Raw genomic sequence first — 16,225 nt, 5'->3', positions numbered from 1 at the left:
CAGTAGCTCACCTTGAACACCATGGGCCCTCACCTTGCTCAGCAGCCTCCTGTGTGGCACCTTATCAAAGGCCTTTTGGAAGTCTAGGTAGACCACATCCACTGGGTTTCCCCGGTCTCACCTACTTGTCACCTCTTCAAAGAACTCGAACAGGTTTGTCAGGCACGACCTCCCCTTATTAAATCCATGTTGACTTGTTCTAATCTGTCCCTGCTCTTCCAAGAATTTAGAAACCTCGTCCTTAATGATGGATTCTAGAATTTTACCAACAACCGAGTTTAGGCTAATTGGCCTATAATTTTCCATCTTTTGTCTTGATCCTTTCTTGAACAAGGGGGTTACAACAGCGATCTTCCAATCATTTGGGACTTTCCCTGACTCCAGTGACTTTTGAAAGATCTCAACCAATGCCTCCGCTATTTCCTCAGCCACCTCCCTCAGAACTCTAGGATGTAGCCCATCGAGGCCAGGAGATTTATCAATTTTATGACCTTTTAGCTTTTCCCTCACTTTCTCTTTTGTAATGGCAACCATATTCAACTCAGCCACCTAACTGCCTTTCATTGTTGGGATATTACTCATGTCTTCCACTGTGAAGACTGATGCAAAATACTTATTAAGTTCTCCTGCTTTTTCCTTATCTCCCATCACTAGGCTTCCAGCATCAGTTTGAAGTGGCCCAATGTCTACTTTTGCCTGTCGTTTGTTTCTTATGTATTGAAAGAAACTTTTAGTATCATTTCTAATATTACTGGCTAGCCTACCTTCATATTTGATCCTCTCCTTCCTTATTTCTCTCTTTGTTATCCTCTGTTTGTTTTTGTAGCCTTCCCAATCTTCTGATTTCCCACTGCTCTTGGCCACTTTATAGGATCTCTCTTTATCTTTGTTAGATTTCCTAACTTCCTTTGTCAGCCATGGCTGTCTAATCCCTCCCCGGATAATCTTTCTTTTCTTGGGGATTAACTTCTGCACTGTGTCCTCAATTATACCCACAAACCTCTGCCATTTTTGCAGAGGTTTGTCTTCCCCGCTACGATCTGCTTCCAGCTGATTTTTGTCAGTTCCTCTCTCATGCCCTCATAATTACCTTTATTTAACTGTAACACCATTACATCCGATTTTGCCTTCTCTCTTTCAAACTGCAGACTGAACTCTACCATATTATGATCGCTGCTTCCTAAGTGTTCCCTTACTTTAAGATCTTTTATAAAGTCTGGTTCATTACATAGCACTAGGTCCAAAATAGCCTGATGCCTTGTGGGCTCCATTACAAGCTGTTCCAAATAGCCATCCTGTAAGCATTCCAAGAATTCCCTTTCTTTGGATCCACTGGCAACATTATTTACCCAGTCCACCTGCATGATCACCATGACCTTGTTTTTCTGACATGCCTTTTCTATTTCCCAGTACATGTTGCACCTCTGGTCCTGACCACAGTTAGGAGGTCTGTACTAGAAAAGGAGGCCATGATCCCAAATCATGCTAACCTGGTCTGAGGTTGCCATCTGGAGGGGCAGAATCTCAGTTGTCTGGAGGAATGCACAGCAAAACAGGGAGAAGGTCAGTGACCTTATGGAGTCATAGACTGTGGCACTGGAAAAGCACAGCAGCATCTGAGGAGCAGGAGAATCGACGTTTCGGGCATAAGCCCTTCATCATTCCTGATTCTCATTGATTCTCCTGCTCCTCGGATGCTGCCTGACCTGCTGTGCTTTTCTAGCACCACACTTTTTGACTCTGATTTCCAGCATCAGCAGTCCTCACTTTCTCCTTTATGGAGTCATAGAGTCATACAGCATGGACACCAACTGTTCAGTCCAACCAGTCCATGCTGAACATAATCCCAAACTGAACTAGTCCCACTTGCCTGCTTCTGACCCATATCCCTCCAAACTTTTCCTATTCATGTACCTATCCAAATGTATTTTAAATGTTGTAATTGTACCCACATTCATCACTTCTCCAGGGTGTTTATTCCACACACAAACCACCCTCTGTGTAAAAAAAAATCCCTCATGTCTTTTTAAAATCTTTCTCCTCTCACCTTAAAAATGTGTCCCCTAGTCTTGAAATCCTACATTGTAGGGAAAGGACAGCTACCATTAACTCTATCTATATTCCTCATTATTTTATTAGCTTTTATGAGGTTGCCTCTCAACCTGCTACGCTCTAGTGAAAAAAGTCCCAGTCTATCCAGCCTTTTTTATAATTCAAACCTTCCATACCATCCTGGTAAATCTCTTCTGAACCCTCTCCAGCTTAACAATATCCTTTCTACAAGGCCTCCACTGCATCAGTATAAGTGTCACTAATCTCTCTCTTATATCTCATAATTGCTCTATTTCTGCTACTGCACCCATTCCCACCAAGGCACATTCTCATTATTGCCTGCAAAATCTTCCCTCACTCACTGTCACACCTCCCGGGCCCAATACCATCATTAACCTTCATGCTCTCTGTGCCTCTCACTTACCCACGGGCCACCGCCCCACCTGCATCAAAATTAAAGCTATGCCTGACATTTTCTTCTCCCCTAATTCCAGGCATTCTCTCATGGCAGTAGGAAAACATTCCATATCAGAGTGAAAGGATGGTGGGCTACCCTACATTCAGCTCTTCGCCCCTTTATGAGGAGAGCATCGATTTGCTGACTGACAATGACCAAGTTTCTGGACTGGTGACAGAGGCTGTTTTTAACTTGCTGTGCTGGGACCCTATGGAGTTGACTGAAGAACTGCTGACAATCATAACCATCTTTCTGGTTTTGTGTCTCTGCTAAATAGCACAATAATACAGATACAGTGAGTCTGGTTTCTCTGGCTGAGAAGGCAAATGTGAAAAGCCAAAGCAAGACAGGGATGCTGTGAGTGTCCAGCTAGACTCAGAGTGAGTGAGTGCACAGTGTCCTTGCAGAGGCATTACAATGATAGTTGCCAGTTCAGCACTTAAATGCAGAAGCGTACTATAAGGGAATAAGAGATGTACATCACAGTTCTTAGAAGCTGTTACATTTGGAATGCCAATATCTGTGGACATGGGTTGCAGATGACCAGTAGATGTTGGTGCCCAGTGTTCAATATGGAGGCCCTTTGAAGTAAGTCGCGTTCCCCCACTATACTCCACGTTGAGAATTCTTCACATAGAACTGTTCAGCATGTTTGGTAGGATGGGAAGCTGAATATTAATGAAATGGGTTGTGGGATTAATAAAGTGTTTAGCAAGCTACGATCTCTCTTAATCTGCCAAGTGAGAATCAGCAAATGCATAAAAGGATGCAGCGAAAGAAAACAAAAGAACTGCAGATTCTGGAAATCCAAAACTAAAACCAGAAACTGCTGGAGAACTCAGTAGGTCTGGCAGCATCTGTGGAGAGAAAACTGAGAAGGAGACAGTGAATTGTTGCTGTTGACACAGAGTTGGGTGTCTCTGGACTTGCTGTCTGATTTTGCCATGAGTCTCGCCTAGCACCTGTTGCTTGATTCCACCCAGTGTCTTGTGTGCGGTGAGATTTGTGTAGATCCACCGCTTTCTGCCACTAATTTTACTGCCTTGCAAAGTGGGGCATTCTTTCTGATCTATCACTTATAGAAGATAGAAAGATAAGATTCCAAATCCATGCAGAGGTCTCAGCATATTTCAAATCCTGCTTCAAACAGCTGGGCTAGTGTTCAAATTCAGCCAGTGGGAGTTCTAGCTGTGGTAACAAGTCCCTCTTGTCTCAGGGTCTGTGTGAGCAGCGATGTGATTTTGATGGAACCTGTCATTGCTGACAGAAAGTGACAATATAAATGCATCCAAAACAGATTGCAAAGATCAAACTGCAACTAAAAAATTCCCCTTCCCTCCCTCCCAACCACCACCACCACCAACAGACCTTTCCCATCTAAATACATTTGAGTATTCCAATATGTTTTGACAAACAGGAGAAAATTCTTCACATATCAGTCTCCACCATTTATTGTAGTGATTAATTATTGGCTTTGTTTCTATAGCAGTAATCTAAATATGATTCTCTTATGTAAATACACTTAGTTGCAGTAGCTGCCTGCCTTTAATTTTTATTTGTTTAGTACTGACAACAAAAACAAAACATACAGGTAGAGAAACATACAGAACGAAAAAAAATGCATCTGCTCAGGTGTGGCTTTTATTTAAAATAAACAACAACATTATTTAGAATACATACAAATTATAAATGAAATAATCTTGTCTCTTTCATGCTATTGTAACTATCAAGGTGGATGGTAAAATACTGCTCTGAATCACATTTTCCACTGTACAAGGATTAATGTTGACAGCCAGTGAACCCAATGAGTAAGGATTGAGCATGATTGACAAGAGAATTGTCACCTTTCATATCCCATTTGTAAAACTGGCGTTGGTTTTAATGTTCTTCCTTCTGACCAGAATTGAATTTTTTCTGCTGACTGTAACGCACTGGCAACAGCAATTCACAGCTGAGGAGATTTATTCTGAGGTTTTTGTGCGTGTATACACAGTAGGGAAAATGATAGCAATTTTTTTTGTTAATGTTTGCAATGGAAAACAGTAATGGCCTGGCTTGTCATGAGCTTTATGGATTGGCCAATGAATAAGAGTACATGATTGTTTTGAATTTTGTCGGTTTGACATGACTTTGCCAAGTTCTACACTTGGAATGCTTCTCTTTGGCTACAGCTCCTCTCTGTTCATCCCTCTATCCTGTCAACCAACATGAACAACTTGGATTTTATAGGCTCCTTTTAATGTTGCTAATATGTCCCAAGGTGCTTCACAGTCACAATTTGCCAAACAGAATTCAACACCAAGTTAAAAAAGGAGATATTAAGACACAAGAATTTGGTCGGAGTTAGGTTTTCAGGGAGTATCAAAATGGAAGATAGGGGAGAGATTTGGGATGTGAATTCCAGAGCCTATGGTCAAAGCTACTAAAGGAAGACAGCTGAAGGCCCAGTTACCAGTGGCATTGTTATGAAAATCAGAAGTTTGGAATTGGAGGGCGGTAGGTATTGGACGAGAGGAAAGTACAGAGATGGAGATGAGTCAAGCCCTGAAAGGATGGCTGTATGAAGTTTGCTCCGAGTTAGGTATAGCATAACTTTGAAGAAATCAAAAAGGCAGAGGGTGGAAGATGAGAAAACAGCAAGGAGAGCACTGAAATAGTTTCCTCAAGGTAACAACGGTGTAGACGAGGCATAGTTGGTGACTGATAATGTTATGGAGTTACAAGTAGGTTACCTTGCTGGTGGAATCTACATGGGATCAAAGGTCAGCTAGGAATGAATAGCGCAGCAAAGTTCTGAGAGGTTTGGTTCAATCTCAGACAATGACCAAAGAGAGATGGAGTTAGTGTTGAGGGAAGAGTGTTTGTGGTAGTGGGCAGTGGGCTGGAAATTTCTGGTTGGATCTTACTGATCTAGGTCACTGATCTACGATCTAGGTTAGGAAACTGGAAGTGGATGTAGCCATTGAGTCCCATCCAATTAACTGTGAGTCCCATCCAATTAACAAAAATGATCAAAGTGGGTAGGTAGGTGCCTTGATCAGATGATCTCTGACAATGTCTTGTAAGCAGTCCCAGGTTAGGCTTACTGAGGCAGGCAGGAGGCTAGATGACTCTATGTGACTATGTGACTGGTGACTCTAAATAGAGACACTCAGCACTGACTACAATTAGAAATTTCACATAGTCACAGTTATCAAGATATCGGTTAGAGAAGGAAATCCTTCCCAGAGGATTGTTCAAGACTTTTGGCCATTGCAACCTAGCGGATGTGTTTCACGGTGATGGAGAGGAGTCATCAATCGACCACTGCCACCCTGCCTGGAAGCTGCTTCCAGTTCACTTCCAGGATCTGACCTCAAAGAGGGCCCTGTTCACCATTGGAAAGTTGTATGGCACTATCACACTACCCATGACCACTACCCTACGCCTACTTGACCCGGTAATGGACTTGATCAGCCACTTGCCACTGAAAGATGGGTAGCTTTTATTGTGGCCACTTCATCTTTCAGCAAGGTCGTTCAGAGGCGAGGGCTTGCCAGGAAGGGTACCCAGCAATTTAAGCCCAGGCATCTCTGCAGTTCTACCACCTAACCTGTCTCAGCTGGAAAATTCAGTGTTACCACCCAACCATCCATTCCCCAGGTGTCCTGGAACCATATCCACATGGTTACCCCAGCTCCCCAAAGGGATGCCATGGTTGTTCCAAAGAAATAAACTGAGAGCAGATTTGCTTATCCAGTCTAATAGTCCATACTTGGGCTTCCAGACATCAGGGACTTCAAAACCTCATTTCATTGGAGCTAGCTTGTCACTTAAATGATCATGGACCACCTCCAATCCCATCTCTGCAAAACATGTGAAATACTGGGTTCAGTGGTGCTCTTGAGATTCCTAACTACTTTTCGCATTTTTGGTCCAGTGGAAACTTTCAGCAACATGGCGATAATTGGGAACAGAGGGTAGCAGGGCACAGTGGTACTTTATGTGATCCAGCCTGATCATGTGATGAATAGCTAATTCAGTTTTCTAAATAAATATTCAAGTCTGTGTCATTAGTGAGAACTGACATGCACAAAAATACTTCCAAATGACATTTATTTGAATTCAAGGGAGTGAAGATGAAGATGAACATCATATTCTTTTCATGGTTCACCTATTGTCAACTTGCTCAAGCTATGCATGCATGGACTCCCAATATACCTAATGATCATTATTCACTTGTCTGGAGTGGCTGAGATAACAATGAATTGTAGCACTGCCTACTGGAGGCAGTGACGTTGCTTTTTTTAAAATTTAATAATGACCCATCCACCAGTTTTATATACAGAACAACCTTGATTATCTGAACATCAATTATCCGAATTTCTGATTATCCGAACAAGATCTCAAGGTCCTGTAAAAACGTTATCCATTAGCCGAACAATCTGCTATCTGAACTCTCAGTTATCAGAACAAAATATTCCCTGCCATCTCATTCGGATAATCAAGGTTGTCCTGTATTCCCAGGTGCATTCACCAGGATTGTCTGTCACTGTCCTGATTTTTCTCGGTCTATTCATGTAGCTGTGAGTAGCAAAACTAAAGTGTTCAAAATGTCCATGCCCAGGCTAATATGCCTAGCAGTGAGGCAATAATCACTCAAAACCAACTCAATTTGGCATGCCTGTATGCCTGGCACCAAATGCCAGAAGCAGCTATTCTGCTCTGAATGTTGTCATGTCAGGAACCTCCTGAGCGGACAAGCTGCCTTAGGGATGTCCTTAATGCATCTCTGAAGAGATCGAACACTTGTGCCGATTAATGAGAGTTTGCAGCTGACCAAAATGGATAAGGTTTATTCTGGAAGGCAATGAACAGGTTGGAGGATTTCGATGGGAACATGCAGTCGCAAAAGTTAATCATCAGAGAGAGCACTCAAAGCATCCAGTCATTCATTTACCTAACCCCCAATAACACTTGCCTTATAATTGGCAGAATATGCATTTGACTTTTCAACCATCTCAGAACACATCTACCTGGAGTGGAAGCAAGTCATTCTTAATCTGAAGGGATGACCTAAGAGAGAAAATAAGAAAGAGCAATGGGATGTTGCTATTTGTTTCAACATCTTTATGACAAATTTTGGTTCCCTATCCAGCACTTGCAAGAGAAGTGCATCCATATGGACAACTGGGAAACACTGTGTCAGGCTTATCTGTGGTGGCTCCTCTCTCTCTTGAGTCACTTTGTCCACCATTACTCTCAAACTGGATTTGTATTTGAAAAATGTCTCAATTTCCAATTTAGTGGTTTATTGTTCTATTTGCTGGAAATTCATAAATTGAAAAGAATTCTAACCATCATTCCAATGATCAAACCACTCCAATATTTAGCCCAAGGTCTCTATAGTTGGAGGATTTAAAGTTAATACTGAACATAGTTCAGAATATGATTCATCATTTCAAATGTGCTGTGTTAAAATGTTATTATTTCACTGGGGAGCCGGATTCTGAGATGATTTGTATGGGAAGAAGGATCACTGCTGTGTATAAAGAACTGAAAAATTCAATCACTGTCTGTGCCAGAAATAAAACTTAGATTCTGCTATCATGGGTAAATTGAAACATTTTCATTGAAGACAATTTGAGTTTTTCGATGTTGCAATTTTTCAATGTCTTTTTTGTATAATCTTTATGCTCATTGAAATGCTAGAAATCAGTATAAAGCAATATCTGGCTGTCCTTCTATGACTGATTCTTGGACTGATATTATAACAAACGTTCTTAGGCATTGTATTATTGTCCAGGATATTTGCTGCCACAGTTTGTTTGCATAACACTAATCAATGCCACTTATTTATTTCTCTTTTTGTCACAGCGCAAGGTACTTGTGGAATGTGACTGTGGATGTAGACGTTATTAATATAATATGCTCTCAGTCCCATTTGTGTAATTGATGTAATTATGCATATCCTGTACACTATTCTTGTAACTTTTACTTGATGTATGTACGAGAAGTAACAATAAGAGCAAGGAATTAATGGCAATTAAATAGATGACGACGAAAGATAGATTATGCTGGGATTCAACAGTGTTTCAGTCTGCAGGTTATGACATTTTGGGTGGGTGCCGTCAAAGAGAGCTATTCAAAGACCCTAATTAGCCTTTTATCTTAAAAATGCAGATGTCATTCTGTATATTTCCAATATTTCCTGTTTTGCTTTTGGATTTCCAAACTTGCAGCGCTCCCCTGTTATCATCCTGACTCCAGAGGCAATGGCGCAGTTTTCCAGTGATTGCTATTATGCAGCATGTGCAGAGGGGTACTTCTGCAGCCTGTCCAGCATTCAGAAGATGCCACTTTTGCATTTCTTTAGTTCCTGGAATGTTACTTAAGGCATGAATTCAGGAATGTTTTCAAAAGTAACTTACAGCCCTACATCCCCACTGTCACTGGTGACTCAATTGTATGGATTGAAACTGAACTTTGCAGGTGACATTCACAATCCATGTAAAAAGTGAATCCACCCTGTAATGTCTGGACATTGGCATGGCCTTTGACAGAAGGAACTGCAATGGAAGACTGAAGTATGAACAGAACATTTGCGAACTATGTAACAGCTCCACAGCATCTGAACAGAAAAGAGACTGATTAATGTTTCAGACAAATGAATATCTTCTGATAAAATGTCTAAATCTGAAATGTTACCTTGTCCTTTTCTCTTTTCAGATGTTGATGGGAGTGCTGCTTATTTCTGGCATTTCCTGTTCTTAGTTCTTACAATGTTTACGAACATGGAAATATAGGAATTGTTGGATAGAGAAAGGTCAAGCTCCATCAAGCTTGCCACTAACCATTATTGCATATAATACAATGATCATGGAGTTATTAACTAATTGATACAATCAATCTTGATCAAATAGTCTACTATAAATCTAACATTTCTTTTGTGCTTAATCCCTGGAGTAAAGGTATAGGCCACAGAGAAAATTAAATTATTTCAGCTAAACCCTCACACTTACTTTCAATCTAGCTTCTCTTTTTTATATGTGGACTCTAGAGTGGATACAGTCTTAAGTAAAGTAAAATAAACTATTACATCTGTCACCATTACATGCATTAACTAGTCTGAATAGATTACAGGGTTTCCAGGGCAGATGTGTGATGCTGGGCCTGGCTAATTGAGACAGGATATTATTCAAAAATCTAGGTCGTAAGAATTTTGAAGGTTTGATGTCTTTAATGGTTCAATTAGCTGTTGGATATAATCACTGTTATAACAATATAGCAATCTTACCATCAATATACAACAGTAGGGCATTTTTCTGTTCACTGTATTTGTGTTCAGGAAAAAATGATTCATATACACCCTGTGATATGACTGCCCTGATCAACATTACCAACTGTGCTGAGCTGTGTCCTGCGTGCAGATAATCTTAGGTGTATTCTTCTTTTAAAGCATAGCTCAACAACTACCAGAACCTACTCCGTTCCAAATATTCTCCTTCAGTTAGGAACAAGGCATTTTCTGTTGTTCCAGAGATAAGGGGAAGTGAAATAGTTTTCAATACAGGCTTAATGATGTATAGTTCCATTTTGGTTAAATAATCACCATTTTCATTTTGATTATTGTACTTGCAAATTAAATAAAAGTTTTAGCAGGAAATTGGGAACACATGAATCATACGAGTTGTACAGATATGCGTTGTAGTACATGTGTATACTCTGAATAGTTTGTTTATTTTTTTTCCCTTGTATTTTACAGCCTGAAAATCTACAAAAGAACTGGCTTCGAGAATTTTATCAGGTAGGAATATTTGCATGGAATACCGAAAAGCACCCTTCCCCCACCACAGTATAATCTGTCAGCATTCTATGAAAATAAGAACAATTAAACTAAAATTCAAAAATGAAAGAAGTTATAGATTATTTAAAAAGTTGACTTGGTTATTCTTAAAAGGAAATTGGCTACATTTCTGAATGTAATGCATTTTCAGTGGGGAGCAATTACGTGTAATTAAATTGGTAGTGCAGTATATTCTGTAGCTGGCCAATGATATTTGCTTCTTCACTTATTCTGAAAGTGCTGGAGTCCAAGATTAGAGTTGACCTTTGTCCCAGTGGAGCATGCTCCGAAAGAGCAGTATTGTTACATGTTGGAAAATGTTGCTCTGAAGTTGACACTGTCGTCCTAATTAAACTTTTTCCATTCTTTCTATAACTGTGCACCAATTTAGCTAATCTTACTGTGTGTTACAACAAAATACAGTATTATTGCTGTGCTCATGAAATTTTATTAGTGAGAACTGACATGCACAAAAATAGCTTCCAAACGTTATTAAGGCCTATATAAGGTTTTATTTAAAAAGGCTTACTTCACTGCACGTCAACCAACATTAGTATTTCTTTTCTAATTATCTGTGACAGGGACTGAATGTATTATTTCTTGTTACCCAACATTTGTAATGCAAATTTATGAAGACCTAGTGTTGTGAATCAGTATATTTGTGATTCATGGTGGTTAGTGGTATGTTGTTAATACTGTACTATCTGAACTGCAATGTCCAGCACTCTCACAAGACTGGAATAGTAACAAATTTTAAACTCTGAATTAATCTGAGCAGTCAGCTTATATATATATAGAAACACATCGAGTTTAATACATGGATTAGGGTAGTGCTTGAACCACTGACAATGTCTGTATATCTCTTAAGAAATCGGTTGTTTTCATTTGAAGCCATTTGCTTGTCCATTATATTTTGGTTTATTCTATCAGATTGAGTGCCAGGAGTGGTATGGAGTTTAGTAACAGATCTTTCCCACTTCCATCATTGATAGTATTGTATTTAGTTGTAGTGGTGTTACATTCAATAGGGAACTGAATGTAATTTGAATTGATATTTTATTGTGAGGACTTAACTTGAAACATGAAAGGGAGCATTTGTTTGTAATCAGTAGCTGCAGATTATGTAAGTAGATGATGCATATTAAATAATTGCAGGTTTCATGATGTGTCTAATAGACAAAGCTGATCAAAATTGTAACCTCTCAAAAGATAGAATGCAATAAATGTGATAAAATTATTTAGGAACTCAAATAATGCAATGTACAGTGGCATTGTGGGGTCAGGACACGATTAGAACATACTAAGACAACTCCTCTGTGGTTGTGAGATTGTGATTGGAAGCTTAGCTGAAGAAGGGTTACACACAAAACATTGACTTCTCCACCTCCTGATGCTGCCAGGCTTGCTGTGTTCTCCCAGCCTTCTTCTTGTCTACCTTGGCTTCCAGCATCTGCAGTTTTTTTGTCTCTAACAGTCACCTTGAAGACAAGATGCAGAGTAGTATATGGGAAAGATCTGATGGGAGGGGCATTTCTCGCCATCAGTTAAATTATGCTTTGGTCCAAATTTATAACTTTTTTTGACAGTGAGGCATTTGGCCAATAGACTTTGGCAATGTGCTTGAGGAACCATCTGACAGGATCTACCATCACCTTTTCTGGCAATGACTTGAGGATGTTATGTGCTGACGGCTGCCTGATGGACTTGTGATTAAAGATGTTTAGTTACCCATCTACACAACTGGTAGTGCAGTATGGTCCAACTACATGTGGCAAGACCCATCCTTCATAACACAGTGGACAGTTAGATCCTCAGCATGTTTACATACTGTAATAAAGATCAGGAGAAAGATATGTTGACTTTTCAGCCCCTGCAACTCTGTGATACGGGTGCTTGTGCTTTAAGGGAGGCACACAAGATATTCATTAATTGGAACACCATCAACTCAGGTTAAGGATGCTCTTTTGAAGAAAATATTTACAATTTTTCAGGTGCTTTTCCATTACTTGAGCATTTAAACTGGCTGAGACCTTAATGTGTTTAGAGGTCATTCTGTCTTGTTGACTATGCTTCCCTGAGGTTGAGGTTCATCTCTCTTCAAGGTGGAAGGATAAATAACTGGATTGAACCGGACCATGCCCTGTTTGAGGCAGTTGTTCTGTGTCCTAGGTTATCTGCTACTCAAGATACTATTCAGCTTGAATTTCTGATCTTTCATTTTCATGCACCAGTGAATTTTTTCCTACCTGTTTACTTCCTCACCCTTCTTCACAAGGCAAAGACCTGAATTTTTGCAATGATTAAGAACCTCTCCGCCATCGTGAAAGTGACAGATGAGTTTGAAATTTGGAAGTTGAGCACACCCCTAACAATTTTTATGTGCATGATGAGAATTAAGGTTCAGTTACATTTTGTGCAAATGTGTTGCACATATTAATCAGCAGCTTCCTCCACTCATGTCTGACATTAATGAATTAACTATGTGAAACAAGATATTGTGGAGTCACAGAGCTATACAGCAGGGAAACAGACCCTTCAGTCCAACCAGTCCATGGTGAACATAATCCCGAGCTAAACTAGTTCCTGCTGCCTACTCCTGACCCATTTCCCTCCAAACCTTTCCTATTCATGTATCTATCCAAATGTCTTTAGAATCTTGTGATTGTACCCCCATTCACCACTTCCTCACGAAGTTCATTCCACACACAAACCACCCTCTGTGTAAAATAATTTGCCTCTTATGTCTTTTTTAAATCTCTCTCCTCTCACCTTAAAAATGTGCCCCCTCGTCTTGAAATCCCCCATCCTAGGAAAAGGACAATAACCATTAACTCTATCCATACCTCTCATTATTTTATAAACTTCTACCAGGCCACCTTTCAACCTCCTATGCTCCAGTGAAAGAAAGCCCAGCCTATCCAGGCTTCCTTTATAACTCAAGCCTTCTGTACCAGCAATATCCTGGTAAATCTCTTCTGAACCCTCTCCAGCTTGATAATATCCTTCCTATAACTGAGCGACCAGGACTGGACACAGTGTTCTAGAAGAGACTTCACCAATGTCCTGTATAACCCCAACATGACTTCCCAACTCCCGTACTCAAGGGACCAAGCAATGAAGGCAAGTATGCCAAATACCTTTTTAACCACCCTGTCTATATGTGGCATAAACCTTAAAGAAATATGTACTTGCACCCCTAGGTCCCTCTGAAGCCCTATCCTTGCTTGTGATACCCAAATGCAATACCTTGCATTTATCCAGATTGATCTCCATCTGCCATATTTAGACTATTGACCCATTTGATCAAGATCCGTTTGCAATCTTAAATCTTCTTGACTGTTTACAATGCCACCACTTTTGGTGTTATCTGCAAACTTACTAACCATGCCTACTATATTCACATCCAAATCATTTATATAAATGGCAAGCAAAGAGGACCCTCAATTGATTTCCATTACCATTGGTCACTGGACTCCAATCTGAAAAGTAACCCTCCTATATTACTCTGTTGCCTGCCAAAATAGGGTGGTATGGGTTGGCATGGATTTTGCATGGGTACTTTGTGGCATGAGAGCGCTGGTTATCTAGTTTATATTCTACATTAAAAAAAACACTCAACATGGTATCAGGGCACTGAAATAGGCCTTTCACCCTGCTATCTCTGCACCTGGCATCTTTGGGTTTGTGGAAATGTCACAACTTTGCAGTACTGACGCAGGAGTGAGAGTTTAGGCTAATGAATCCTTCGGTTTAGTTCCTGGAAGTTTTTTAAACTGTTTGGTGGGAACATGTTAAATATTAAAGCAAAATTTGAAGAAGAGCAAACATTTCTTCCAGATGCTGTCCAACATTTCTCCTTCAAGCATCAACAAAAGATACAAAGGATTATCCGATCCATTCTTATTTTTGCTGTTTATGGGATTAGCTGTGTACAAACTGCTGGCTGCTTTGCTTCCATAAGTAGTCACTGCACACTTGAAAATCAGGTCATTTCAGGCAAAACAGTTTGAGACATTTAAACGAAGTGTCAGTAATGACTGAGGGCTCAAAATTTGTGGTCAAAAAATTGTTGTGATGAACAGGTTCTCACTTCTCTCAGTACACAAACGTTACTGAAAATTTAGGACAGGCAGACGTGCATTTAGAACGGGAAATCCAAAAATTGCATTCTTGAAGTTAACTTTGCAGAACTTGACTCTGCTTGAATCTCTATCAAACGACTGCAGACTGAATAGTGTGTAGTAATTATACAATACATATTAACTAAACCCACTAGTAAGGTAGAGTTAGAGCATGTTTGAAGCATTTAAACATTGTGCATATTTAACCGCCTGAATTACATGCCAGAGGTTATTTTCCACACAGTGCAAACAGTTGCCACACAATTGTTCTGACACTGAAAATTGTCTATTGCAAATGTGGTGTCGGAGTCCTTCCGTTTGCATGTTACCTGATACATATTAATTTTAAAGATTTCAAAAATCTTTGCTTTTCTTTCTCGATGTTATGTTTCTTTTCCAGTCCTTGCAGAGTTAATTGTTCTATCCTTCAATCTAATTTCCTAATGTCATGTTTCCCTTGCTGTGACATTATCAGCCCACGTTTAGAGCCATATTATCAAGATTTGACGGGCATGGACAAATCACAGTTTGTTGCCCTGCATCAGCATTTATGGGGCTGTTGTCATACAAATCTTTCTCCTTGCTTTGACAAAGCAAGTAGCGTGTGTGAACGTTGTAAGAATGTTAAACTGGAATACTAACTAGTGTAAAAACTGTGCTGTAACATGGTGCTAATTAGCAGGAGTAATATTCATGATTTATTCTGCATTGCCTCAGCTGCTTCTTGAAAGGTACTCATTTGCTTTATATTGTCGGTGTCTCAAGCCTCGCCTTCTCTACTCGGTGTTAAGGTAACCAGCTCTGGTTACACATGTTCCTGGTAGTTTCATGACTTGGCCTTCTGCTGTAAGTGCCTCAACCAGGTTTCCCACCTCCAGTACCATTATTATCTACGATTTGGAAGTGCCAGTGTTGGACTGGGGCAGACAAATTTAAAAATCACACAACACCAGGTTATAGTCCCAACAGGTTTTTTTGGAAGCACTAGCTTTTGGAGTGCTGTTCCTTAATCACCACCTCATTATTATCTAGAATTACAGAGAAATCAGCACAGACTGGCCGACAATAACATTACTGCTCTACTCACGCTTCCTGATATCCTTTGGTGTCCACTTTATTTCCTTCATCACATCCTTGTCTAGCCACCTGTTTTTTTTAAGTGGATGTGTACTATCTCAGTTTCTTCCCGTGGTGACAGTTTCTACATTCTGACCACTCTTCAGAGAAAGAAGTTGGCTGTAGATTTCCTATTTTGATTTATTGGTGACTATTTTATGTTGGTGACTTCTTATTTTGCTTTTCCTGGCATGAGATTAATAAAGACAGGTAATGAAAAAAATGAGAAAAAACACATTTTTGGAATGTTTGTCATAGGTTGCTTATAGAAGTGTCTGGCCAGTCAGTCTTAATTCCTGACCCATGAGGACAACACTGGAAGGTTGGAAATCCCGATCCAGTAAACCCAATTTATTGATCCACTTAAAAGGGCAGAATTCCACTAATTGCACCGTTCTTGCCCAATGTGGCATTTGTGGTTGGCACAGTGGTTAGCACTGCTGCCTCACAACGCCAGAGACCTGGGTTCAATTCCTGCTTCAGGCGACTGACTGTGTGGAGTTTGCACATTCTCCCTGTGTCGCGTAGGTTTCCTTCTACAGTCCAAAATGTGCAGGTTAGGTGAATTGGCCATGCTAAATTGCCCGTAGTGTTAGGTGAAGGGGTAAATGTATGGGTGGGTTGTGCTTCGGCGGGTTGGTGTGGACTTGTTGG

General features: G+C 40.2%; 1 protein-coding gene across 2 annotated transcripts in view; it reads left to right on the top strand.

Moving 5' to 3' along the window:
• LOC122561115 (inositol polyphosphate-5-phosphatase A) overlaps positions 1 to 16,225 on the top strand; it is a 496,456-nt gene that overhangs the window by 138,874 nt on the left and 341,357 nt on the right. For both annotated transcript variants that reach the window (XM_043712554.1, XM_043712555.1), the window contains exon 2: positions 10,254 to 10,295. In XM_043712554.1, the coding sequence (XP_043568489.1) occupies positions 10,254 to 10,295 (42 nt within the window). The remainder of the gene's footprint in view (positions 1 to 10,253; positions 10,296 to 16,225) is intronic.

This window comes from Chiloscyllium plagiosum, chromosome 22 (genome assembly GCF_004010195.1).
Source record: "Chiloscyllium plagiosum isolate BGI_BamShark_2017 chromosome 22, ASM401019v2, whole genome shotgun sequence".
In the NCBI taxonomy this organism is placed as follows: domain Eukaryota; kingdom Metazoa; phylum Chordata; class Chondrichthyes; order Orectolobiformes; family Hemiscylliidae; genus Chiloscyllium; species Chiloscyllium plagiosum.
Note: the sequence above shows the minus strand (reverse complement) of the source record. Positions and strands in the feature narration are given on the sequence as shown.